This window comes from Carettochelys insculpta, chromosome 12 (genome assembly GCF_033958435.1).
Source record: "Carettochelys insculpta isolate YL-2023 chromosome 12, ASM3395843v1, whole genome shotgun sequence".
NCBI classification, from domain to species: Eukaryota; Metazoa; Chordata; order Testudines; family Carettochelyidae; genus Carettochelys; species Carettochelys insculpta.
In genome coordinates this window covers 14,399,409-14,424,563 of record NC_134148.1, presented here as the reverse complement: position 1 = coordinate 14,424,563, position 25,155 = coordinate 14,399,409, and the positions used below count along the sequence as shown (strand labels likewise).

At 46.8% G+C, this 25,155-nt stretch overlaps 1 protein-coding gene across 1 annotated transcript; it reads left to right on the top strand.

Annotated features, from left to right (window-relative positions):
- Nucleotides 1–704: 704 nt before the first annotated feature.
- MPHOSPH10 (M-phase phosphoprotein 10) lies at nucleotides 705–24,568 on the top strand. Its single transcript, XM_075006399.1, has 11 exons — nucleotides 705–818; nucleotides 10,217–10,877; nucleotides 13,937–14,082; nucleotides 14,597–14,777; nucleotides 15,079–15,220; nucleotides 15,785–15,852; nucleotides 17,113–17,250; nucleotides 18,335–18,445; nucleotides 20,182–20,289; nucleotides 20,955–21,185; nucleotides 22,604–24,568. Exons 1-11 carry the CDS (start codon nucleotides 739–741, stop codon nucleotides 22,742–22,744), a joined length of 2,007 nt encoding a protein of 668 aa, XP_074862500.1. The 5' UTR covers nucleotides 705–738; the 3' UTR covers nucleotides 22,745–24,568.
- Nucleotides 24,569–25,155: the final 587 nt, after the last annotated feature.

Here is a 25,155-nt window from a genome sequence, read left to right as displayed (position 1 = left end):
CCAGAGCCTGCACCCTCCCCACTGCTCCATCATGACCTCAACTCCCTCCCTGTCACAGCATGGAGGATACCCACTCTCTGCTCCACTCAGACTCCATCCCAGAGCCTGCAACCCACACCCAACCCCTCCAGCTCCACCCCCAGCCCTCCTGCACCCAAACTCTGTCTCAGAGCCTTAGGCAGGCTGGGGGAGGAGAGTCTGAGCGGGGGCAGGAGGGTTGCTCTGGGCATTGTGGAAACTACTGAAATTTTTGCAAACTTGCCTCCCGCCCCCAGACACATTTGGGGGCCCAGGCCGTCAGCACTGCCCGGGGGTTCTCGTTGCCTGGGGGGAGAAGGAACCCCCCCAACACTCTGCCTGGCAGTATGAACCGCCTCCTGGGGGTCCTTCTCGGGACTCCCCCCTTCCATAGCACCTACGGGACCCTAAGCGCCTGGCGTGGGAGGCGGCCCCCGTGGCGGGAGCTCTGCCCGGCTGGCTCGGGCAGGGGCTGCGATGGCGGGGGGGAAGGTCTCGGGGAGTCTTTTCTCGAAGAGCCCGGGAGGCGCGTTTGCGCCGTTGCTGTGAACTAGGCCCTGACCCTTTGGAGCCCCGCCCCCGGCCGCGGGCGAAGGAGGATCGCCGAGCGGAACCTTTCTGCCAGTGCTCGAGAGACCGGCCGGAGCGGGTTAGCGGAAGGACCCCGGTCCCTTCCTCCTCTTCCTCCCCCCACGTGGTAGCTGCGGAGAGAGGCTGAAGATGGCGGTGTCTCGCCGGCGGTTGGAAACGTGTCTGAAGGTGTTGGGTGCTGCCACGGCCCAGCCGGAGCGCTTCCTCAGGTGACACGCCCCATTTCCCCCCAGCTTCAGGCAGCCTCGGTCCGGGGCGGCCGCCGCCGCCGCTCCCTTGGAGGAACGCCGGAGCCTCCGATACCCCGTCCTGCCCCCTCGGTTCCTAGGGAAAGTTTTTTCCCCCCGCCCCCGCCGCTTTGCCTCCCGCTGTGCCTTCCCTGGGTAACGACGCATTGCGGCCCCGTTGCCTGCCCCACTCGTGGGGGAGCTCCCCGGGGTTTTCGTCAGGCGAGCGCTGAGCCGCTGTTCTGCTGTTTGGAGTGAGCCATCTGTTTTACTAATTGTTATCGTGTTTCTGAAGCTCTTTGGGGGCTGCGGTCGTAGACCAGGACTCCTTCGTGCTCGGTGCTGTACAAATACAGAGCAAAAGGCAATCCTGCCTCGAGGGATCTACAATCTAAGGGTGCCATGTCCTCCAACTAGCAGCCCCAGAAGGAATGTTAACAGGGCTCCAAAAATCTCACAGTGTCAGTGCTAGTGTTACACTAAACTTAAAAGATAACACAATGAAAGTAATTATGTCACTCATGGTTGCAGGGGAAAGCTCGAAAATGTGATCTGAATGTAAAAATTTAGAAATATAAATTTTTTAAAATATTAAAGCAACATGATTTGGGAGAACTGTGTTTCTGCTCACCCCCTCCACCCCCCAAGATTTATGATTGTCTGGGTTTTGTTAATTAGCTCACTTAATCTTGTCTTCTGCCTTGGGGAGAAAGTGCCTAAGTTTCACTTGCATGATTAAAATGAATCATTTAACTGTAGAAATAAAACTAAATGTTCTTAATTTTTTGTCACTCAGGGAAAGATTTAATTTAAATATGTTAAAGCTCAGTTCTGTGGCCTTCTGTTCAGGTGTCGATTGAATTAAGGTTAAAAAAAAAGTTTTGTGTCATTGAAACATACAGAGGAAGATATTTTTAAACCCTATAAATGACAAGATCTTTGTATATGTGAGTAAGACTTTAGGTATATTTGAATTCTAATCAGCACTGTGGTTGCAGGATTGGGGATCTTAGGTTCATCCTGTGATTAGGGCCCTACCAAATTCGTAACCAGGTGTGACAGACCCCTCATCCATTTCTTAGGGGTCCTGTGCTTTCAGGCAGCTCCTTGCATGCCTGCCAGACTCACAGAGGCCCCTTTGTTGGCCTGGGGCTCCCCAAAGGCCAGGATGTCACTTTACCAAGGCATTTTCATCACAGACCAGTCTTAAGTGGAGATGGACCCTCTCCCCCAGTCTCAAATTGCCCCAGTTTGGCCCAAATTGAGTACCCCTCCAGGGGAAGGGTGGGGGAGCTCCAGCCCAGGGACTCTAGGGAATGGAGGGAGCCAGTAGGGCTTTTGTCTGTGCCACACAGCAGCGACCTTTCCCTGGGTCTCTTCACTTACCACTTCCTTCTGATACCTTGTGGCTGGTGTCACCTCACTTTACCCTGTCCTGTCCTTCCTTTCTTCCAATCCTCCAGCCTCCTTCTCTCTAGGCACTGCTCTCGTCTTCCTGCTGCCTGGAGAAAGCTTTTTGTAGGGAGCCTGGAGGCCTTAACTGGTCGCAGATGCTCGACTGCAAGCAGTGGCTGGCTGACTCCTAACGGGTCCCAGCTGCCCATCCGGCCTGCACCCTCTGGGAGCTTAGGAGGGGACCAAAAAAAGAGCTCCTCCAGCACACAAAGTGTTTGGGGGTGGCCCCCTAGTGAACCTCTGCAGCTTCCAGACAGCAGTCTGCCCCTGGGAGCCCACTTGGGGGCCCCTGTGGTTGGGAAGTTGACAGCCTTGGCTGTTGCTTTTTGGCCTCTCTCAGGTCTACTCTTTGGCCCCTTTCTGTGCCAGCTTTCCTTCCCCTGCTCTCCTGCCATGGGCAGGCTGCTGCTTCTCCCTCAACCCCCAGCTAGTGCCTGAAGCTGTTGGGTGTGTGGTGTGTGGGGGACACTCTTGCTGCCCTGGCTGCTGGCAGAGGAGGGGGTAGCCCCTCCTTCCCCTTTCCATCTTCTGCGGGGGAGTCTGCTGGCTCCTGCTTTGGGCCCACATTGCCAGCTCGTGGCTGCTGCACCCTCATCGCTCCGGAGGAGGTAAGGGGCTGTCTTGGGCAGCAGTTGGGCTTCCCCTCCGCAGTTTGCTGTGGAGTGGTTTGTTTGTGGGGGGTGAGTTTGGGTGGAGCCCCTCCCCACTGGGGCTCTAGGAGGGTGGCTGTGTAGTTGGGGTGGGGCGTTGGGGTGTGGTCCCTGCTGCCACCACCGCCTCCTTCACTGCCCCCTCTTCAGCTGCCACTGGAGCCCTTTCCACTGGGGCACCACCACTATCACCATCTGCCCCTGCCTCCTCCCCCACTGGCCGAGGCTCTGCAGCAGCTGCTATGGGTACACTCATCCCTACAGCCCCCGCCCATTCCTGCCCCCTCTGGTTAGCTCTGCTACGTCCCCTTCTCTTCCCTCATCTTCCCCACCTTTGTGCCCATGACCCCTTCCCCTCCTTTTGTTTGTTAGGTGCCTGAGGCCCCCCTTTCCATTCCTTCTCACTCACCTCCCCACACGAACATACATTGAATCCCCTGCACATCCCAGTGCAGCAGCAGGAGCCATCCACCATCTCATGCTGGGAGTTGTGGCTTTTCTTAGTTTCCCCTCCCCTTCGCCTTTCCTTCCTCTCGCCTCCTGCCCCACCCCCACCTGACCGGGTCCTCAGCCCGGCCGGTGGGAGAGGGGTAGCTACCTCCTTCCCCTCTCCTCTCCTGCCTTGTTAAGAACCCCACCCTCCATTAAACCACCTGCTCCTGTGTCCCTCACCATGGCGTCTACACCCACTGGGGTGTTGTCCGGCGATGCCCCCATTCCACCTCTGCAACGGCGGCTGATCGGTCTGAGGCTGCCGGAAACTTTACTCTCGTGGCAGCTGAGGGCGCGAGCTCGGGCTCCAGGGCTCCTGCTGCTCCCACCACAGTGTCTTCCTCTGCTGACCCTGCCCCGAAACACCTCCCCCACCCCCGGAAGGGCAGGAAGGGCCAGGGGACCAAGAAGGGCAAAAGACCCGCCCGGAAGGCTAAACTTCCTGTGGCAGGGACTGCTGCCCCCGCTGCAAAAACAGCTGCTGCAGCTTTCCCTCCTTCCCAACCCCGTGCTCCCTCCACCGATCCTGGGGGCCCCAATTCCTTGGCCTCCAGGTTCTACACCCAGGTGGTGGCCGCCTCACACCCTGCTCCTTCTGCCTCCGATGGGAACACCATCCCCAATGGCCGCGGCCCCTTCCCTCCCCTCACCAGGAGGCACGGGGTCCATTGCCTCATGGTGTTGGCCTCGCCCCACGTGGAGACCTACATGTGGGTGATGGCGTGGATGGTGGAGCCCGCAGCCGTGGTGGCAGCCTCCCGTATGTATAGGAAGGTCGTCTTTTTCCTGGCGTCGGAGGCCGCCACCCAGGTGGCAGTGGAGAGGGGCTTGGCAGTCAGCGGTGTCCATGTGCCCCTTGACCCGCTCTAGGACCTGGGCCTGCGGGTGGTGTTTTCCTCTGTCCCTCCCTTCCACCCCAACTCCGCCCTGCTGCCTTTCCTCACATGCCTGGGACGGTCCTTGTCAGTCCTGAGTCCCCCGCCTCTGGGCTGCAAGGACCCCACCCTCTGCCGTGTGCTATCCTTCTGTCGGCAGGCACGGGTCCAGCTGCTGCCGGCGGTGGCACAAGGTGGGGTCGCCCAGGAGGGGACTATACTAGCGCCTCATCAAGGGTCCCAGTAACGGGTGTTCTGCACCCTGGGAGAGGCCTGGTGCTTCATGTGCTGGGCGACGAGGCACGTCCAGAGGGACTGCCCGCTGGTTCAGCACAGGGAGGAGCCCGGGGCCCCCGACACTCGGGAGGGTGCCAGCCACACCACCACCAGCGCCCCTGTTGTGGTGACCCCTGCGACTGCCCCTCCTCCTCCCACTGTGGAGCATACCGCCGCTTGGGTGTCAGAGGGCGCCCAGGCGCCGGGGGAGCAAGAGAAGGCAGGTGCTGATGCCCGAGCAGGCACTCATGCTGGGCCTGCGGAGGAGAGGACAGCAGGACCAGTGATGGGACTTGGACAGGGCCCACCCCAGGGTGGGTTGCTCCTTTCCCTCGCTGCCCCGCTCTCTTTTTCCTTCCCCCCTCATCATTGCCCTCCTCCCGTGGCCCTTCCTCCTCTGCCGCTGCTGCCCAGCCCGCCTTCTCGGAGGACTGGGTACTAGTGAGGAGGAAGAGGAAGAAGTGAGGTGCGCGTGCCCGGCACTCCACCCTGTCAGAGGATGGGGTGGATGTGTCGCGCAAAGCGCTCAAGAGGGCTGACAGCCCCGATCCCCCTGCTTGATCCCCGGCAACTAACTGTTGGCCGGAGGTGGTTGAGGCCGCTGTGGAAGTGGCAGAGGATGTCACCCCTCCTACCCCAGAGCCTGGGCCCAGCCGAGTGATGGTAGCCGACCTTGAGCCGATACCTGCCTCCAACTCTGTCCTGACCGCTGCCCCAACCGCCGCAGAGGGATGCCTGGAGGAAGTGGGCATTCGCCTCACCCTCTTGCAGGAGGTTGAGGCCTTAGGTTTGACCTCGGCCACCTCGGATGTGGACAGCCTGTTGCTGGAGGTTTGTGGGCCAGCTGCCCACACCCAGCCACCCCCTCTGTTGTCCCTCCCCTCAGCCACTGTTGTCTTCTCAGCCGTTACCCCTCTTGATCCTGGGACGCTGCAGGGAATGACCGCCTGCCCGGCCGAGACTGGTTTCCCAGCCGCGGTCTTTGAGCCCCTGGACGCCCTGGGCTTGTTTGACCTTCCCCTGTACCCCGCCTCCCACAGCACCAAAAACTTCGGTGCTGGCCCTACCACCCCATTGGTGCCCACAATTGGGGGCGCCTGCACCCCACCCTTAATCTTCCCTCCCCTTTTGCCCCTTCTAAAGGCCCCACTCCTGATACCCCCCCATCGCCCACACTCCCACCTCACCCCCTCATCCCTGTCGCCTGTTCCGCCCCTGTCCCCATCTCCTCTTCTGAGGAACGCCCTACCCCAAAACCTGAACCCCCTCTCCCTCCTAACCCCCCTGGCTCCCTTCCCCTACTCCTCCCCCAACCCTCTCCCTTCCCCTAATACCTTTGCTACCCCTGTTCCCCCATGTGACCCCTGCCCCCACCCCTACTACTTCCATGCCCCTCTCCAACCCTCGTCTCTCTAACCGCCCCTGAGGCTGTGATTCCTTGGGAGGTGTCCTTCCTCTTGCCCTCTCCCAGCATTTCTAGGGCTGCTCTCCCTCCACCATCCCCACTCATCCCGTGGCAGGGATCCAGCCCTGCCCGACTTTCCCTGTTGGCCACAGGGCCTGCAAGGACGTCTGGCCGACAGGCACTTTGGATCCTGAGGCTCAGACACCCGACGTGCTGAGGGGCAAGACATGCCAGTTCTTGGAGGACATCTGTGGCTCCAAGAACAAGGTGATTCTTGCCCTTCAGTGCTGGGGAGATTTCCACATCGTCCTGGAGACTGTGAGGGCCCTCCTGAAAGAGGGACCGGGAGGAGGAACACCACAGCCTACCAGCGGGCCCACAGCTTCTGTGACACCTTGCTCACCTTCGGCGTCAGTCACGGTTTGCTGCAGGGCCTCATGGGGGCTGCTGGTGTTTCCTCCGGTGAGGATCCTCCCCAGCCCAGCACATGCCGCTGCTCATCGTTGCCACTTTGAACACCAGGGGCTGCAGGTCGATGTGTATGCCATCTCACTCCTCAGCACAGACCACAAGATCATCGCCAAAGCCATCCCCTTCATTTGCTGAAGGATGTGGTTCACCCCAACCAGACCTACATCGTCCTGGGCCGTACCATCTTTGACAATCTTTATTTGGTCTGGGATCTCCTGGATCTTGGGTGTAGGATAGTCTGTTGTTTGCCCTCCTGTCCTTGGACCAGGAGAAGGCGTTTGACAGGGTGGACCACGGGTATCTCCTGGGCACTCTGCAGGCCTTTGGCTTCGGGCCCCGCCTTGTCAGGTTTCTCCAGGTGCTGTACGCTGCCTCAGAGTGCTTGGTCAAGCTCAACTGGACCCTGACCACTCTGGTCAGCTTCAGCCGAGGAGTGCATCAAGGTTGCCTGCTGTCAGGCCAGCTCTATACTCTGGCCATCGAACCCTTCCTCCATCTCCTTCATCGAAGGTTGACGGGGTTGGTGCTTCGTGAGCCAGAGCTCTGGCTGGTCCTGTACGCCGACGATGTACTTCTCATGGTCCAGGACTTGGGCGACCTGGCGCAGTTGGAGGCCTGCCAAGCTGTCTACTTGGTGGCCTCCTCCGCCCGGGTCAACTGGGTCAAGAGCTCTGGCCTGGTGGTCGGGGCTGGATGGTATGCGGGCTGCCTCCCACCCATGCTTCAGGTCATTAGGTGGAGTGTGGGTCTGCTGCCGTATCTCAGCGTCTTTCTATCTGCCACGCATCCGTCCCCACCAGAAAACTGGCAGGGTTTAGAGGGCAGGGTGGCTGAGCGGCTGTGGAGGTGGATGGGACTGCTCCAGTATCTCTCCCTGCTTGGGAGGGCACTGGTGCTCAACCAGCTGGTCCTGTCTGTGCTCTGACACCGTTTCAACACCCTGGTCCCACCCCTGGTGTTCATGGCCAACCTCCAGAAGGTAGTTCTGGAGTTCTTCTGGTCAGGACTGCACTGGGTCCCTGCAGGGGTTCTGCATCTCCCCACAGAGGAGGGGGGGCAGGGCCTGACCTGCCTAAGCACTCAGGTCAATGGCTTCTGCTTCTGGGCCCTGTAGGGACTCCTTAACACCAATGGTGCTGGTGGTCCGGTGTGGAGCTCCCTAGCGCACGCTTTCCTCCGTCGCTTCCGAGGGCTCCATTATGACCAGCAGCTCCTTTATTTACACTTGAGAGTTCATCCATGAGACCTCTCAGCGCTGCTGGTCTTCTACCAGGATCTCCTCCGCACCTGGTGGCTGCTCTTGGTCTCCAGGTCTTTAGGGGCCACCGCGGGGGAAGACCTCCTTGCGGAGCCCCTGCTACACAACCCCTATCTCCGTGTGCAGGCGGCGGAGCCCCAGAAGTTGGTCCTGGGTGGAATCGCCAGGGTTGGAGACATCCTGGACTACGACTGGGGAGACTGGATGGAGGCCCCGGCGCTCGCCTGGTGCATGGGGCTCTCCACCCTACTCTTTCCCTGGCGCATGCTCGAGGAGGTGAAGGCCGCCTTGCTGTCTGCTGCTCATGTCTACCTCCGCCGGCTCCTGCGAGAGGGTGTACCCTGCCCCCCTCTAACTCCTGACCCTCTGGATCTCTCTGTTGGCCCCCGGCCCCACGACCCACCCCCCTGACTCTTCCCGCCTCAACATCCCAGCTGGCTGCATGGCTTGCAGCCAGTCCCCTTCCAGACCGCGCCTAGATGTCATCTGTACACGCTCGTGCTTCACATGCTCCATTTCCCCACCCTTGCGTCCCGCCCTGACCACAAGTGGCGGGACTGCCTACGCCATTGGAGGGTGGGGAGCCCCGGTGGGCCAGCCTCTATTCCACCCTAGTCCCATGGACCGCCAGGGACATCATTTGGCGAATCCTCCATGGGGCAGTGAACACGGGAGTGTACCTGGCACCGTTCACCCCCCTCCTGGACACTTGTTCCTTTTGTGTTGTGAGGGAGACCCTGGGTCACATCTGTGTCGAGTGCGCCAGGTTGCAGCCCCTCTTCCAGCTCCTCCCGAACCTCCTGTTGAGGTTCTGGCTGCACTTCTCCCCACACCTCTGATCTTGGCACACCCCATCCATGGCCCCACTAAGTCGTGGGACCTTCTCGTCAGCCTCCCCTTGGCTATGGCCAAAGTAGCCATTTATAACACCAGGGAGAGGAGGCTGGCCGGGGGGGAGGCCTGCGACTGTGGGGCCTATTCCTGCTCCTCCCTCTGCTCACGAATCTGGGCAGAGCTCCTCTGGGCGGTGTTCACTGGCTCCCTTGATGCCTTCGAGGAGCAGTGGGCGCTGTCCGGAGTTTTCTGCTCAGTGTCCCCCTCTGGCTCCCTTGTTTTAAACCTTTGACCTTCATTCCTGTCCCTATTTTTCTTTTTAGTTGTTCCCCAAAACTACTTTGGTCCATGTCATTTTGTGGGCTCCCCCTCATCTTGAGAGGGGCCTTTTAGTCGTGGGTGGGCTGCGCCTGCCCACTCGCTGGTTCCCAAATAGAACCCAAAATGTTCACCCTCTGTCAGGCACTTGTTGGCTGCAGCTTCTGATCTTCCACATACGACAACTGTGTTTATGGGCTGTGAAATCTGATCTCCCACCATGAAATCTATTCTTTTGCATGTTTTATCCTATGCTTAACTGATTCTTTGGGGGAGACCAGTGTTTCTCAAATTGGAAATCTTGACACAAAAGGCTACTTCAGGGGGCCCTGGTATTGCATCCCTTTACTTCTGTGCAGCCTTCGGGATTATTGGCTAGCAGGAGTGCAGAATATCATGTCATATACCATGCCACACTTACTTCCTCGCTGCTGCCTTGAGAGCCAAGCAGCCAGATAATGGTGGCTGGAGACTGAGGGGAATACTGTACCATGCCATCCTTACTTCTGCACTGCTGGTGGTGGCAGCGCTGGCTTCAGAGCTGTTTTCCTGGTCAGCAGCCACTGGTTTCCAGCTGCTTATCTCTGAAGGCAACACTGCCACCAGCATGCATACAAAAGTAAGGATAGCAGTACCTCAGCCTCTCCCCAGCCTCCTCTACCTTGCAAAACCCCCACAACTCCTTTCGGTGGGTCACAACACTAGACTTACAATATCAGGAGGGTTTGAATTTAAATAGCTGAAATAATGAAATTTGCAATTTTAAAAAGTCCTATAACCGTAAAATTGATCAGAAATGGACCAGGAATTTGATAGGGTCCCACCTATAAACATCGTGACCACTTTGTTTTTTCTGAGCTATTTTGAATAGATTGCCAAAAGTGTATTTGGAATTTAAAGAAAATTCAAAAACAAACATTTTTGAGAAAAATAAGACAAAATAGTTAATCTCTAAGCAAATTTTGGATAAGGGAAACGTGATCCATTTCATTTCTGTACCTTCAGTGTGTGTTACATATTGTAAAACTTCACGTTGATATATACTTTAATTTCAAGGGATTTTACTAACAGGACTCCAAATGCTGTGTAATAAACAAGATAAAACCTGCATTTGTAGAAGGGCAGCCAAGCTTTTGCTGTGAAAACGCTGAACAGACATAAAAGAAGCAAGAGAGGAATGATTTGGTAAACAAATACTGAAAAGAGAAACAAAATTAAGGCTATACAAGTTTCCCTTTGGAAAATGGATTTGTCGTAATACAAATTTCATAATTGATGTTTGAATTTTATTTTTTTTTCCATTTTACTATCTTTATGTGCAGTGCTTTTTTAATTTCTTTTATCAGTGTGCAAGATGGACTGGCTGCAGACTTCAGTTCATTGACAAAGACTCTTTATGACTTACATAAAGCACTGGGGCCAAAACTAGTTTGTGGGAGTCCTTTAAAAGAACTGGTGATAGAAAACTTTGATGAAGAACAGATCTGGCAACAAATAGAACTACAGAATAATGCAGTTCTAGACTACTTCAAGAAAGCTGTTGATAGAGATGTTAAAGACAAAGATCTCTACCTTCTCCCATCTCAAGAAGAGGATGACTTTGGGGCAGATACTAGCAGTGATAAGCAAATGGAACAGGAAGATAGCATGGAAGCAGAATCTGTCTGTACTGAGGATAAAAAGGAGGCTAAAGAAAAGCAACATAAATCTAGATCTAGGAAAAGACACATATGTAGTGATGATGATTCAGATGTTGACTTTGATGTTGATGAGTTAGAACAACAGGTTCAAAAGTTGAAGAAGACTACCTTGAAAAAATCAAGAAAAAAGTCCATAGTGGATGATAAATTTTTCAAATTGGCTGAGATGGAGGCCTTTTTGGAAGATGTAGAGAAGGAAGAAAGCAAGAAGGATGAGGAGGAGGAGGAGGAGGAGATTGATTATTTTGAAGATATTCTTTCTGATGATGATGAAGAAGAAGAAGAACCTGAAAGAGAGAGAATCAAGGTAAGCATGTGTGCATCCAGAACTGGAAATTTCTACTTTTGTCACAATCCAGTAAAGTTTAGATTAGCTTAAAAACAGACTTAAAATTGCAGTTCAAATTGGAAACTAAAAGTAGACTTTTTTAAAAAGTGTAATTAACCATTGAAACAAGTTAACAAGGATTTTGTAGGTTTTCATTACTTGAAACCTTAAGCTCAAGATCAGATGCTAAAAGATATGCTTTAGTTCAACCACAAATTATTGGGCTCAAAGCAGGATTTACTCTATGCAGTTCTGTAGTCTGTGTTATGCAGGTCAGACAAGAGGACAATATGGTCCCTTCTGGACTTAAAAATCTGTTGTTCTGTTAACATATGTTATGAACATATGGGATCAAATAAACAAGTCCCTACTCAGAGTTTTACAATCTCTACCTTTGGATGCATCTTACGACTGTACAGCATCTTGTTGAAGGTGTTTGGGACTCTTCATGCACATGGGAGTCTGCCCATGTTGATCAAATAGCAGAAGTGGGGCCCAACTTCAGACAAAACAGGAGGAACTGGCAGACTCTGAGAGGTAGAGAGAAGAAAGGACATGGTCCCATGGTCATTTGGATGAGTCATATGCTTGTTGTAAGGGTTTGGAGATTTCTTTTGGGGGAGGATGTAGAATCATAGAACTTTAGAACTGGAGGAAACCTTGAGAGGTCATCTAGTCCAGTTCCCTGCCCTCATTTGAGGACCAAGCACCATCTCTAGACCATCCCTGATAGATGTCTGTCTATTCTGCTCTTAGATATCTCCAGTGATGGAGATTCCACAGCCTCCCTAGGCAATTTGTTCCAGTGTTTAAATTACACTGACAGTTAAGAAGTTTATCCCAGTGTTCAGCTTAAACCTCCCTTGCTGCAGATTAAGCCCATATCCAAGAAGAAAAATTTCTCTCCTTGTAACCCTCTTTTAGGTACTTGAAACCCACTATCATGTCCCCTCTAAGTCTTCTCTTTTCTAAACTAAGTTCTTTCAGTCTTCCCTCATAGCTCATGGTCTCTAGACATTTAATAATTCTTGTTGCTCTCTTCTGGACCTTCTCCAATTTCTCCACATCTTTCTTGAAAGCTCTTGGACCTGTGGAGGCTGCCGCCGCTTAAACAAAAAAACTAAATTCCATTTTAACTGCAGACATTGTTTAAGTGGTGGCAGCCTCCAGAACCCCAGGAGGAGTCAGCGGCAGCAGGGAGCCCTAGAAGAGGAAGCTGGCAGAGGTAAAGGAGCCCCAGAAGAGGCAGTGGGGCTCCCTTGCCAGAGCCATGATGAAAAACAGGAGGCAGTAGAGGAGCAGAGCAGGAACCCAGCTCCCCCAGCAGCCCGCTGCCTGCCAGCCACTGGAATACATCGACCATGCCAGGGAGATGGGGGAAGAAAGCAGCTGGCTCACCCCTGGCCATGGCCAGCGTCGCTTCCTCTGCTCCCAGCCTGGGTGGGCCTCAGCCTCCTCTGGCTGCTGCCTATCTCCCGCCCGATGGGCTAGCGCTGCCTGGCTGCTGTAGTCTGTCCCAGGTGCCGCGCTCGGTGGCGGCAGCCAGGGAGACAGTGGGCAGCTCTGCTCCAGCTGCAGCGGAGAGCCACAGCCAAAGGAGGAAGAGAGGTGGCCACTCGTCTGCCAGCTGTTTGCGTCCCCCGTTCCCCGCTGACACCACCCGCGTAGAAGCACCCACCTGCAGCACTCAGCGCTAGCGCTGCCACTGCCCAGGCCGCACCATCTGCCTGTGCTGCAAGTGGGGCGGGATGGGCACTGGCTCCGAGCCACCACCTCATACCTCAGCAGCTGGGGGAGGTGCGCAGCGTGCAGAGCATCTGAGGCAGGTAAATCCTGGGGATGGGGGAGGTGGACGGCAGGGGGAGGTGGAGCTGAAGGGCTTAGACCTGGGGACTGGGGGGCTGGTTTGCAGGATGGGGGGTAAAGCTTGGGGTAGGGGGTGGATTTGGGTATTGAGGCGGAGATGGGGGTAACTTAACTATCTGATACAAACTTTGTGTGCGCTGTTCTTAAAATTGGGGTGACAAAAAGTGCAGTTTGACTATTTATTAAGGACTGTCTCATATTCACGTCCATTGTGGTTCTTGACGTATTGATTTTTATTAACCAAATTTGAAAACCTGGCTCTTCTCGCTATTTCGGTTGCAGAATCATGAACTCTATGATTTCATGGTCACTTTCTCCCAAGCTACTTTCCACTTTCATATTCCCAGCCAATTCCTCCCCATTTGTTAAAATCAAATCTAGGACTGCTTCCCCTGAGTAGCTTTTTTGACCTTCTGAAATAAAAAACTTGTCATCAGGTTAGTCCAAAAACTTAATGGATAGTCTGTACCTCGCTGCGTGAGTTTTCCAGCATATATCTGGATAGTTGAATTCCCTGGTCACTACTGAATCCTGCACTTTGGATGATATTGTTATTTAGCAAAAGCCTCATCCACCTCTTCTACCTGTGTAGGTGGTCTGTAGTAGACCCCTAGCATGACAATTCTTGTATTTTATCCCTTTTAACGTAACCCAGAGACTCTCAGGATTCATATAGGATTTTATAAGGTTTTGAATAAACTTGTGCTGGCATAGTTTGGCTTAAAATTACTTCCATGCTTTCTTAACTATCTTTGTTTGACAGTTCTGTTCTTTCAGTATCTTAATTGAGATGTGATACAAGAAAAATAAAGTGCTTCTGCAAGTGATAAATTGATGCACATGAGAGCCATGTGTGATGTCGTCAGGGGATTTATGAGCTACCCCACACTGTTCAACAAATACGTCGGTTAACAACACATTCATTGCTTTTCCACACCTTGATTTTGCAGCAAATTGAAATAGAATTGATTATTAATTGACAACATCAAACATGTGTCACTTGTCCGAAGGCCACTGTCTACCAGAAAAGTGATAAATGTTCAAGTCCACTAAATTCCATTGCAGATCTTACACTGTAGGCATATAAACATAGCCCACAGGGTTATGAAAGATTCTTGGTTATTTAGACTTGTTATGTTCAATGATTAAGTTCTTATTTTCTCTTCTCCCAGGCAGCTAAAACTTCTAGGAATTTGAAATATAATGATTTCTTTGACCCCATTGATGACAGTGATGTCCTAGCTAATGACAGCGAGAGTCATGAAGAGGAACGTGACACTGAAGAGGAGCAGGATGCAGATGGCAGCATTTTTGATGGGTATGTACGCTTGGAATGATTTGTAACTGTTCTATGGGATCTGCCTAGTTATTTGAATTGTCACTGACAATTTGACACCATTTCTTGAACAGATAGCACTGATCTATAAAGGAAACAGTAGCCTTTATAAAACATTTAGTAAGCATTTCATAATTGGTTAGTGTGCTTGGTTTTGGCTTTCTGTAACATCAATGTAACATGTTCTTTAATTAACAACTTTTTGACTGAGAAAAGAATAATCATTAGGCTGTTTTGTGGGTTTTGACTAAATGACTTTACCTTAAATTAATGATATATTGCTTCAGTTTGGGAGGCATATCTCCACTAGATAGAAAGGATTATGTTAAGTCTTAAGGAAAAGGTACTAAAATTTTTGAGAATCTTTGCATTGTAACTAGATGCAATAATAGGTGACCAGCTGTATCACTTAAAGTGAGGAAGAGTTTTTTAAATCATGGCTTCTATAATATATTAAACAATAAATGTAACAATAATGGCATTTCCATGTTTATAGGATTGAAGAAAATAGTGAAGTGGAAGTAATGGAGCAGAATGAGACTGCTAAAGAAGTCTCTAAAAAAGTTACTTTTAACTTACCAGTGGACAATGAAAAAGAAGACAGTACAGGTATACCAGTCGAGAAGAGAAGTGATCCCACTGGAATAAAATCTTCTTTTGAGAAAAGGCAGGAAAAGGTAACTTAAGAGGTTCTAGTACCCCTTTATTAGCAATTGGTTTGAGTTTTCCATTAAGACTTGAGCCAAAGATGTGTGTTGTTAATAAACTGATTGCATGTTTAAACATCATTAAATTGTCTGAAAGTGTCAGAAATCTTTTTGAAGAGCATATGTTCTGATAATAGTATATTTACAGAAAGATAAGGAAATAGAATCTAAAACTATCTGGAGTGATAAGATATCTTTCCTTTAACTTGATTTCCGTTTGGCTGCTGCAAAACAAATGTTTTTTTAACTTCAGGAAATTTTCATCTTTCAGATGAATGAAAAAATTAAATCTCTAGAAAAAGAGTTGTTAGGTGAAAAACCTTGGCAGCTTACAGGAGAAGTGACTGGACAAAAACGACCTGAAAACAGCCTTTTGGAGGAATCTTTGCTCTTTGACCACGCAGTCAGAATGGGTAAATACTGTAATTTCAGGCATTATGTTAGGTAATTTGTTTTACTGGTAAAGGGTGATGCACAACTCTTCTCCTCCTCCTCCTCCTCCTCCTCACAGCCACCCTAGTTTGCCAGACAATGCCCAGACTAGAATTGTCCTTGAATATTTATAAGGCTATATTTCCCTCCATTCACATTTAATTGCTCTGCCAAATTTGTTGACTTTTCAGATAGAAACTAAGCTTAATCAAATGAGAATGACACATTGTTTGTGATCCACTTAGTTAACAGGCAAACACAACTTGGTTATCTTTCTCACCATTTCACACTATGCATTCTTTCCTGGGGAAATAACCATATTGGTTTACCTATAGGGTCCGTCTTCATTTCAGGCCAACAATGCCTCTCTGAAATATTGTATATTTTTCTAGCATTGCTATCAGTTTTTTAATTTTGTTTATAGAATAATCAAAACCAGTTAAAACCAAGGCAAAAATAGTATCTCCATCTTAATCTTCTTTTCATTTACTGAATGGTTAAATTTCTAAACATTTCAGACTTGCTGGTTTTTTTGCCCTTTTCAGCTCCTGTGATCACAGAAGAAACCACCTTTCAGCTTGAAGATATTATCAAACAGAGGATAAAAGATCAGGTTAATAAGATTTGACTTCGCCTATGTATTTGGTTTGGAAGCTTAAGTATTTTAACAAAAATTAGCCCTAAACGCTGTCTAGTACATTGAAATACACTTGCATTGACTTGGGATGTGGGGGCGCCCGCCAGAATGGATTCTAAGCAAGAGTATAAGGTCCTTAAAGTTTTTTATATATCAGTTTTTCTCCTGAGCATTTCCAGAAGAAATATAATATTACTTTTGCTTAATGCTGATAATGTATTCTTAATTACTCCATTCCATCTGCTTTGTGTACTCTAACATATCTCAATTAGTTCATTAAAATTACCCTCACGGTTTACAGATTCAACTATAAAAGGACTTTTGGAGGGTATGTGTGTGTATGTAATGGATTTGTAGATTTTTGTTTAATAATCTCTGCTCAGAATATTGACCAAGAATATTATTTTCATAATATATTAGACAAAATGTGTGAGTAAAAAGGTTTTTATGGTAGACTAGAAATTTTAATTGCACAGAAATCATACTGCTGTTTTCATAGTTTATACAAAATTACTCTCAGAAGCTTATTTTTGGTTAATTAGTATATCATCTGTGGTTGTATCTGTGCAAAAAAAAAAGACTGAAGAGTGGGTTAGGGTGTCTATGCTTCAGACTTGTTTAGCAGGGTGTGGGGTTTTTTGCACTAAGGCTATATCAGTGCCTCATTAGCATGCGGGGGACTGCGGCACTTCGAAATTGACGCAGCTCGTCCAGACTGGGCTCCTTTTCGAAAGGACCCCGGCTACTTTGGAGTCCCCTTATTCCTATGAGCAGGTAGGAATAAGGGGACTCCAAAGTAGCTGGGGTCCTTTCAAAAAGGAGCCCCGTCTGGACGAGCCACGCGGCGGTGAGCCGCGTCAATTTCGAAGTGCTGCGGCTCCCCGCATGCTAATGAGGCGCTGAATATGTATTTCAGCACTTCATTAGTAAACTTCGAAATGGCCATTTGCATGGCCATTTCGAAGTTTTTGGCTAGTGTAGACACGGCCTAAGTGAAATTCCTTAAAAGGCACTATCATATTTAGTAACTGACAAAGTTGTAGCAAAACTTAATGGTAGCTGCCATTGTATAAGAAATTGCTCTTTGCTGTTAGCTTCAGTACAGTGTTGGAAAATCAAGTTAATGTCCCTGGCTGAAACAACACGAGATGTCTGATAGCGCATAATGTATAAATATGATTTATTGAAGCTTATTTGATGAAATTGCATCTTAACTATTTTATGGTTTTCTTTTAGGCTTGGGATGATGTAATACGTAAAGAAAAACCAAAAGAGGATGCCTTTGAATACAAGAAGCGTCTAACTCTAGATCATGAAAAGAGCAAACTGAGTCTTGCTGAAATCTATGAGCAAGAATATTTGACACTCAACCGAGTAAGTCATGAGAATGGACGCATGCACACAATGACACTGCTGTTGGCTGGAAAAATCGGTGACTGTGTGAAAAATTCCATTTTTATTTTTTAACCCTGAAACTGCCATGAGTATTGGAAAATCCTGATGTGTTCAATCAGTACAACCAGACAGGTGAACTGGTATGCTAAATTCAACATTTACTCCTAAATTTGAACAAAAACTGATGGGACTGAGTCATTTTCTTAAAATGTGGTATAAAATGAATAGAAGTTACATTCTAGAGCAATGGTTACTTTAAAAATGTCTATTGGAGATACTATTGGACCATCTTTTGAGTAACTCATGGTTGATATAATTGTTCTCTTATTATGATTAAGCTATTTTGGTTTGTATCATCGGAATATTTAGCTGAACCATTATAAGTCATAGATAATGCAAATTCTTCAAATCAATTAAAATATTAGAAGTTTAGTACATCACAGATTTGGTCTTATAAAGCCGATGTTTTAATCTTCTTTACCTCCTCTAGCAGGACTTCGGAGCAACACAGATATTCACATGCAAATTTGGTTTAAACTGAATGTGTAGGAGCCTATGCTTCCCTAACTGCCCCTTCTCCAGCCAATTTAACATGATAGTTATGCTGCACAACCACTTAACAATATGAAACGTTGTCACAGAATTTAATCTGAGTCTTATGAGACAATGGGGGTCCTGAGTGGTGGTCTGAGTCTGAGAGGTTTTATTTCAATGCACAAGTAAGAGTTGGGGACCTAGGTCCCCTTGGTTTTCAGTACACATTGGGTGCCTTTCACATCTTCTCTTTGGAAATCTTCCCCAAACTATTGACATACTGAAGATCATTTAAACTCTCTATGGCTCAGTCTACCCATCTGTAGTACAAATCTGTGGCTATCTGCTTTATATCTATGGACCATGTTTGTGGACTGGATTCAGATACAAATTTTGTGCCTGAAAGGCTCTGCCCATCTGTTAAATGGGTATAAACTGCATACTCCAGCATTATAAAGTGCACTAATAACTTTATATGCAAGTTTCTTTATGACAGATGTTACTATTAACATTATATTATTATTAACAGGAAAAAAAAGAAGAGGAAGAAAATCCTGAACATGTTGAAATTCAGAAAATGATGGATTCGCTCTTCCTAAAATTGGATGCTCTTTCCAACTTCCACTTCACACCTAAACCAGTGAGTCCATTGGTTTACCCACTTTTTCCTAAGCACCATATGATAAAATATGTTTGGGAAATAAGTATAAATTAAGGGATACTTCCAATGCAGTTGCTTGTTGAGTATTTCAGAAACATTATAATCAGGCTTTATATAAATGGGAATGTATTCACTGTGACTAAATTCACTTAGGTTATATCTACGCTATGAAATAAAGTCACATTTATTAAAGTCAACTTTGTAACACTGCATTGTATACAGTTGAAGTTGAGTGCCTGCACCTGCCCACAAAGTCAACGTAGTGCATCATTGCTAAATTGTCAAAGTTTGACTGTTGCAACAGTGCATTTTTAGAACCTATCCCACAGCCCTGGGGCATTCTGGGTTTTTTTTGATCGTGCATTATGAGGAAAAAATGCCCCACAAGTTGTTGTGGGTGTGTGATGTCATATTCCCAGATTGCACTGTGCTCATTCCCCTTCCACTGAAAAGAAATGGCTATTTTTTAGAAGTCTTTTTCTCCGATGAGAGAAACTGAGTCATCCACATTACGGACCTTGTTACCAAATGTGTTCTCTGTTTCATTCTGTCCATTTTTAACGAACGGTTACTTCAAAAAAAATAACCTTACCAAATTTGTTCTGAGAGCACCCAGCTGACTGAACCATGTCAACAGGTTGCTCAACTAGTTTTCTCCTGGTGGAAAAAATAACAAACAAGTGGGCTTCAGAAGCTGAAGCCCATGATACCCCAGTGGAACAAACTGGCTCCATGTGACTAGGGAAAGACTTCATATTCTTCACAAAGAAGATACACTACCACTTTTGCATTGTATCTGGCTGCAGGAGCCAGGTTTGAAGTTGAGAGAGAAATCAGAGAGTCCTCACCACACAGAAGTGAGGAATGCTCTGGGGAGGCCATTGCACTGACGTCTCCAACATGAGGCTAGGAGACCTTTAGAAGTATTTACTCCAGACTCATTATGAATCCTCAAGACCTAAACAGAAGAGGAGGATATAATCCCAGAGGGCATTGTTGTCTAGTGGCTGCTGGAAGGAGCCATTATCCTGTCAGAAATAGTAGTGGCATAAGAAGAGAAGAAAAACTTAAGGAAGCTAAATTATGTGCAGGGAAGAAGCATTCGCCCCGCGCAGGGCAGAATGTACTGCTGTCCGCAAGCATGGTCCCCACAGCCCAGCCACCAGAGGGTGTGGTGGGGCAGGAGCCTAGCCTGCCAGCCGCTGTGAGATCCTGGTTCTCCTGATGGCTCTATGCTGGGGTTCTTTTGCAATCCTGAAAGATCATGGCTAGGTGTGATGGCCATGCTGTCCAGAAAGGAAATGAATTCAAATTGCCAGGCTTCCTGTTTCTTACTGCCTGTGTACCTGGAGAGCAGCGGACGTGAAAGAAGCCAGAATGGACACATTCAGGGCATTATGGGATACCAATAAAATCTGGAGGCCAATAAAATTGATTTAAAGAAAGTAATACTGTTTCCACACTAGCACTAATTTGACATTTTAAATTCAAAGTTGGCATTACACCACACTGTTGGGGTGAGGCAGGGCGAGAAAGTCAACCTTAGTGCCCATTAAAATTGACCTAATGATATTTGCAGTGAAGACAGTAACATTTTTAAATCAAGCTAAATACCTTAAAATCAACTTTATGCTTTAGTGTAGACATAGCCTTATTACTATATATTGCTATGATATGATCATGTACATGAATAGTCTTCCTTTCTTTCTTTCTAGCCTGTGCCAGAGGTTAAAATCGTCTCAAATCTCCCAGCTATAGTTATGGAGGAAGTAGCACCAGTTAGTGTTAGTGATGCAGCTCTCTTGGCTCCAGAGGAGATTAAGGTAAGAAATTAATCCAGAGCTACAGAATGAGGGTACCCTGCACCCTCAGAAGAGAGAACTCATTTTCTGTGACACTTTTCTTGGAACCCCCTTCATAGAGACTTAAGAATTTCCAGTATAGTAATATCTGGAGAAGCTAGCTTGGCTTAATTAGATAAAATTGTCTTCTTCGCCACATACTAGAAAGCCTGAGCTTCCTTTTCAGGTTTTTGAAAACTACCCTGCTGTGCCGACTCATATGCTTTATTGTTAAGAAATTTATTGTTCTTAATCTGCATTACACTAGCTTTGGTCAGTTACTCCTGTCTTTGTTTTCCCATAGGTATATGGGTGCATATATAGGAAAAAAACTAAGGCAGGGAGGGGAAAATAAAATATACTTGCATGATGTAATCTGTAAGAATTTTCAGTTTCCATGGCTAGTCTGAGTGAATTATGCTCTTTGGGTTTCTCTGTTTTACTAAATCAGGTACATTTTCATCTGCAGAAAGCTGGGTACAGGAGAGATGAAATAAACACAAACTGCTTTGTACGTGAGATGAATAGTGTGTTATTTCTGCTGGCTAGTCTATGAGATGCATAGCAAAGGTAGCCATTGTGTGTGTACTCATCACTAGCGCAGATAGCACTTTTGGATCCAAAGTTATGCAGTTTTGTCTTTTTAGGAAAAGAGTAAAGCTGGAGATATGAAAACAGATGGAGAAAAAACCACTACAGACAAAAAACGAGAACGAAGGAAGAAGAAGCTTCACAAACGTATGAGACTCCGGGAAAAGCAACAGCGTCAAAAACTTCTGGAAAAAGCAAAATCAGAAAAAAAGACACAACTCAGCAAACAAGCTGCTGCGGCAAAATTAAAAAAGCTCATCAAAGAAGGCAAAACAACTTTGCTCAAGGTAAGACTGCCTTACATAGTAGTACATTTCACATGTATCTGCCATAATTAGATATTCGTTTCTCAGTGCTGGGCTGCACACTGTCTGCTCCTCTTTCCTCACCCCAGTGTAAAGCAACTCTGCACCCAAATAGATTGCACTGTCACAGAACTCCTATCCGATTATCTTTCCTGTGCAGCCACCTCATGAGCTGTAGTTGGGGGGCATTCCTGCACCTTGCTAAATTCCAACATCTGTATTGATTCTGGGATGTTAAGACTATTTTAGCCTGTGCTAGGGACTAGCTCTGTCCAGATCAAGCCCTAGTACTGATAGAAGGCAAAGGATGCCTTTTTATTCTCATCTGGGATGAGCACTTCCTTGACTGAAAATGTGACCCACGGTGTGAATATTTAATTTCAAAACAGAGCAGTTTGGCCAGTTATGTTTATTGATACTTGCAGTGTTTATTACAGTTTGAACCCTTCTAGTCTGGCATCTTCAGGAGCTGCCTGGTGCCAAATCAGAGAATTTGCTCAACCCCAGGAGATCAATGTTGTCTAGCTGTATAACCAACTCTTCTACTGCTTACTGGGTTCTTAGAAGACAGTTAGGGGGTATATTAAAACTACATAACTGTGCAAAACACTGAGAGCCAGGACTGGTGGCTGTAAATAAACTTTATGGGACTGCTGGAAACTTGGTCACACCCATGATAAATGAATATCCAGCTAACTGAAATCATGCTGGATCACGGATTTGCCACATTAGAGATGTTCAGCCTATATATTGATGTTATCTATCCCATGCTCCCAAACTTTATCTATCTATCTATATATATATATAATTCAGATCACTACTTTAAATTCAAACAAAAAAAATCAGATAAGTATTTTAAAAAAACAAATACTTATTGTGTGGGACTTCTTTGTAACATGAAAATATTGACAGTGTTATCCTGAAAATAGTAAAATGTTAAATCTATATAATTTGTGAGGGGAGTTACCATGTACAAGAGAACATTAATTCCTACTATTAGAGGTTTTTAAAATAGTGACAGACCATATGCAACAAGTTTTCTTTGATACAGATAAAACATTTATACTCTTTATTTTTGTAAAATAAATAAATAATCAGTCCACATTTCTCTAGAGGGGACTGATAATATCCAAAGATTCACTTCTGGCATTGCATACATATTTCTCATTTACAGGTGTTAAGCATGTGCATGAAGCGAGAACATATACTTAAGTCTTTTGAAGTTCCAGTATGACAAAACCGAAGTTGGCATAGCAGCTGAAAGCAAATAACTTCTCAATTACATCAGCAGTATATTAAAAATAAAAAGTGTTTTATCTAGTAATTGTGTAATTAAATCAGTCCATTGGAATGGTTGCTAACTCGTCATGTATTATAATAAACATTTTGTCTGTTGACAGGATGAAGGCAAAGACAAGGCTTTGAAATCATCTCAAGCATTCTTTTCACAATTACAAGATCAAGTTAAAATGCAAATCAAAGAGTCAAAGAAAATACAGAAGACGCAGAAAAAAATTTCGGTGCAGAAACTTAAATTATAATACATTTTATATATGTTGTACCTTGTATATATTAAAGTAAATGTTTCTGATTTGCAGTTTGAATACTAGGTTTTTATATGGTGCTCAAAAGTTGCAGTTGAGAGTCTTTTGTGCTATGAAAATGCTAGACTGTTCATGCTCTTTCTTTCAGCCTTCTACTTTTTCTTCTGCTAGGAATTCAATTTTTCTTCCTCTTCTGAAAGAAAAGTCTCAAACACTAAGCAGATAAACACATCTCTGAAAATTCAGTATTTTATATACAGTTGAACCTCCATTAAGAACACTTTGGAAATGGAATTTGTTCATAAGTCTGAACAAAAGGTTATGGTTGCTCTTTTAAGAGTTTACAAGTGAACATTGACCTAATACAGCTTTGAAACTTTTTACTATGCAAAAGAAAATTGCTGATTTTAACCACTTTGAATTAAATGAAACAAGCACAGAAAAATTCCTTGTCAAATCTGTTTTTTAAAATTTTATTGCTAGTATACATTTAACGTGGTACTATAATGTATTTACTTTTTTGTCTCTGCTGCTACCTGATTACGTATTTCCAGTTCCAAATGAGATCTGTGGTTGATGAGCCAATTTGTAAATCTAGTGTTCATAATTCTGAGTTTCTACTGTATTTGTCTCCAAATTATTCCCTTCTTTATATGTACACAGAAGAGTGGGGAAAGAGGCTTAATATAGTAAAATGTTGAATTGAGGTAATCTGAGAACCTTAGTCATGGATGGACTTTACTATTCAGTACTTGTCTATTGTAACCCTGTCATCTTCAGGAAATCAGGGCTGAATATTGTAATGAACCACTTAAGTCAGAATACCATATTGCCATTGATTAGGTTGTAGAACCATTGCACATGCTATCACCTTATAATTGCATTTTTTATTTTTAGGGGAAAAAAAAACTTCATGTACCTCTACACTCAATGTCTTAGGATATTTCTGCTTTCATAAATTTAACCTTTTAGTTGCAGTCAGAGTTCTCATAAGACCTCAGTAGCTAAGGTTATAGGATTTAATTTGCTGGTATTTAGAAAAGGAAGATGAGGACTCAGTTCTAAATCATTTGATGGGTGACTTAAAAAAATCACTGAATCTCAAAGCATAAATTCATGAAGCGCTCTGAAAGCAAAGGCACACAAGTAGTTCATGCTGCTGTGTATTTATTACATAGTCACAGAGGTATGTAGGGCTGGAAGAGACTTTGAGAAGTCCTCTAGTTCAGTCTTCTGTGCTGAGGGAGGCCCATTTTGAGAGATGTTTTTCTAACTTATTGTTAACTATCTCCAGTGAATGGGATTCCACAGTCTTCCTTGGAAGCCTATTCTAGGGCTTAATTATTCTTATAGTCATCTTTCTTAATACTTCTAGCTTAAATGGCCTTTGCTCCATGAATGTGAAATTCTTAATTTGGTTTTTAGAGCTTAGTAGGTAGCCTAAGTAGCCTTTTTAGAACTGATCCATATTGTCCTGTTCTGCGAACCACAGAAACTTAACGGTACCATAATATAGGTAGCCTCACTGTTCAGGGCTGTGTGTGGGAGGGATGGTTCTAAAATTGCTCCCTAATAACCGCTGCCCATTGTTAGAATTTCTGACAGTGCAACTGTTCAAATAATTTTGTTGGTAGGCATCAAGATTACATGGTAACAATGTGAACAAACCATGTTCGGATGACTTGGAATTTTGGGGCAGAGGGGTTCATTTTTTTTGCTATGGCAATGAGCATACACACCCATGTCACCTAACAGCTAGCAGCAAATGAATTAACTACAGTAAACCCTTGAAATGTGCAATTCTGAGTTGCACTTAACTCAAATTAAGGTGAGTTAAGTGCAACTCAAAATCTGCCCCTGGCCCTGGCTCAGCCCCTATGCACCAGCTTTGGCTCAACTGCACCCCCCAGCTACAGCCCTAACCCACCCCAGGCTTAACCCTTCTGCCCCCCTCCCATGGCCCCAACCCACTACCAGGCTTAACCCTCCCCAGCTGCCCCTCCGAACCACAGGACTTACCTTTCAAAAGGAGCTCCAGGTGCTCCTGCTGCTTCCCCAACTACAGAACATGTGTTCTGCCAGGGAAAAAAGCCACCCCCCAACTTATGCAAAATTCGGGTTACACAATGGTGCGTGGGAACACAGCCCTTACATAACTTGAGGGACTACTGCACATCCTTTCCATGCATCAGATTAGTGCCTGCCTCTTCCAACACTACACATTGAACCATTCTTACCAGGCACCTGCAGGAGCTGACCAGTGCCAAACAAGAACTTGCTGAACTGTTGGAGATCAATATTTTCTAGCACATTACCAACACGTTCGCTGTACTGGGTTCTTAGAAGACATTTAGGGGTAAAATGCAGCTAAACAGCACAGAACACTGAGACCCAGGACTGGTGGCTGT